A 2044-nucleotide genomic window follows, 5' to 3' on the forward strand; every position below is an offset into this window, starting at 1 on the left:
ATATAATCATGCCTTTATTAAATACGTATATGTATATATGTACATGTGTGCATATATATATTTATATATATATATATATATATATATATATATATATATATATATATATATATATATATATATATATATATATATATATATATATATATGAATATAGATTAATGATTAAAAAAAACACCCAATTCTTAATAGAACAATGTAAAAATGATAAAAATGATACAGAACCCCTATTGTTAACAAACAGAGAGCATATAAAATTTATAAATTAAAAAAAGCAGAAAAATCAAATATTTTCATACTTCAATATAGCATTCATACAAAAAAAGCATATATACAACATATCTTTTTCAGTTTCAGATTATTTACTGTTTTCTATTTCAGCTATGCGTTTTTCTGCTTCCTTTGTAGCCCATTCTAAGATATTATCATTTGGGCGATAGTAACTTCCTACCAAATAAATAACTATACAAGTACCCCATCCTGTATACCATATCACTTCCCATGTCTCTAACTTTCTTCTTTCTCCAGGTTTTAATGGCTTTCGATTGAACAAAAATCCATTGGGTGGTTCCCTATACTTTGTAAATATGCTATCATTACGAAGGGACTGAATTTTGAGTGGTCTTAGCCGATTCAGCAACATAATTCGGTTCATAATCATGCTTTTATTTAAAGAAACACTAATATATATATATATATATATATATATATATATATATATATATATATATATATATATATATATATATATATATATATGTAATATATTCGCTCTACTTATTCTAAGCTGTATTGAGCAGTCTTACTGGAAATATTAACATAATTTCTAAAATACTATATATATACATATATATATATATATATATATATATATATATATATATATATATATATATATATATAACATATATATATATATATATATATATATATATATAATATTCTAATAGTTTTATTATATATATATATATATATATATATATATATATATATATATATATATATATATATATATATATATATATATATATATATATATAATAAAACTATTAGAAATATATATTGTATTAATGAAAAAAATTCAACAAAATCTAAAGTGTGTTTTTATTTTTAAATTATCTTTTGCAACGACGTACACACGTACATAGCTGTCCTTATGATTTGTGGAAAACAAAATCCGTCAATACGCATAGATCGCAGAGCTATAATGGAGGTGAAATTATGAAGCCATCATTACATACTAAGTTATCCTATCATAAAACATCTGTGGAATACTAGATAAAAATTAACTTTGAAAGAAAATAATCGAAACAATAACTAAAGCATTTAAAAAATTTATTTAGCAACAAATTAAAGCAAGTCTTATAATCAAAAGTAGTTATTCAAGAAGTCATTCCTTAGTTGCTGTTAGAAGTGGAATGTTAAGGGCAATCTGATTATGGACATCTTACTTTTTTGAATTAGAATAAAAGCTAAAGCTGAATAAATTTATTATTGAGATTATCAATTGTCAAAAATTTATTTGTCATTTGTTGCTTCATATTTTCACCACTTCATTGATGTCTCGCCTTAAACTGCCTAAATTATGCAATCAATTTTTGTTTTTAAACTAAACATTTTTAACTTTCCATATAACTTCACTTGTCATTTTTATATATTTTTATGAACTGAAAAAAGAACATTTTGTATGATATAAAAACAGATGGTGACATTATTAAAGCATCATATGAAAATAATTTCTAATATAAACTGATTGGATGAACTTGTGCAGATAATCAAGTACAGTATACATGATTTAAAAGGGTGCATCTTTTTCTGGCTGCCCATATCGGGTAACAAAATTAAACTTTTTCATAACTTAAACTTAGTAACAGAATGAAGTTGATCATTTTGAGTGAACAGCATAAAGCTGCTATTAATGTAAGGAAGGAGAGTTAAAGTCAAAAAAGAAATAGCAATTAGAAAAGATATACACACACAGAAACCTATTCATCTTGAGTGAACAAAAACAAACTGAATGAATAAAAAAGAAGAAAAACTAAAC

The 2044-nt window shown here is 22.9% G+C and overlaps 1 protein-coding gene across 1 annotated transcript; it reads right to left on the minus strand.

Moving 5' to 3' along the window:
• Window positions 1–283: 283 nt before the first annotated feature.
• Window positions 284–679, minus strand: LOC149894427 (uncharacterized). The gene has a single exon (XM_090065403.1). The coding sequence runs from the start codon at window positions 659–661 to the stop codon at window positions 359–361; it is 303 nt and encodes a 100-aa protein (XP_089921529.1). The 5' UTR covers window positions 662–679; the 3' UTR covers window positions 284–358.
• Between the last annotated feature and the right edge of the window lie 1365 nt (window positions 680–2044).

This window comes from Hydra viridissima, unplaced genomic scaffold (assembly GCF_058129835.1).
Source record: "Hydra viridissima isolate aposymbiotic clone 2 unplaced genomic scaffold, HvirCarnegie_v1 scaffold_1, whole genome shotgun sequence".
NCBI lineage: Eukaryota > Metazoa > Cnidaria > Hydrozoa > Anthoathecata > Hydridae > Hydra > Hydra viridissima.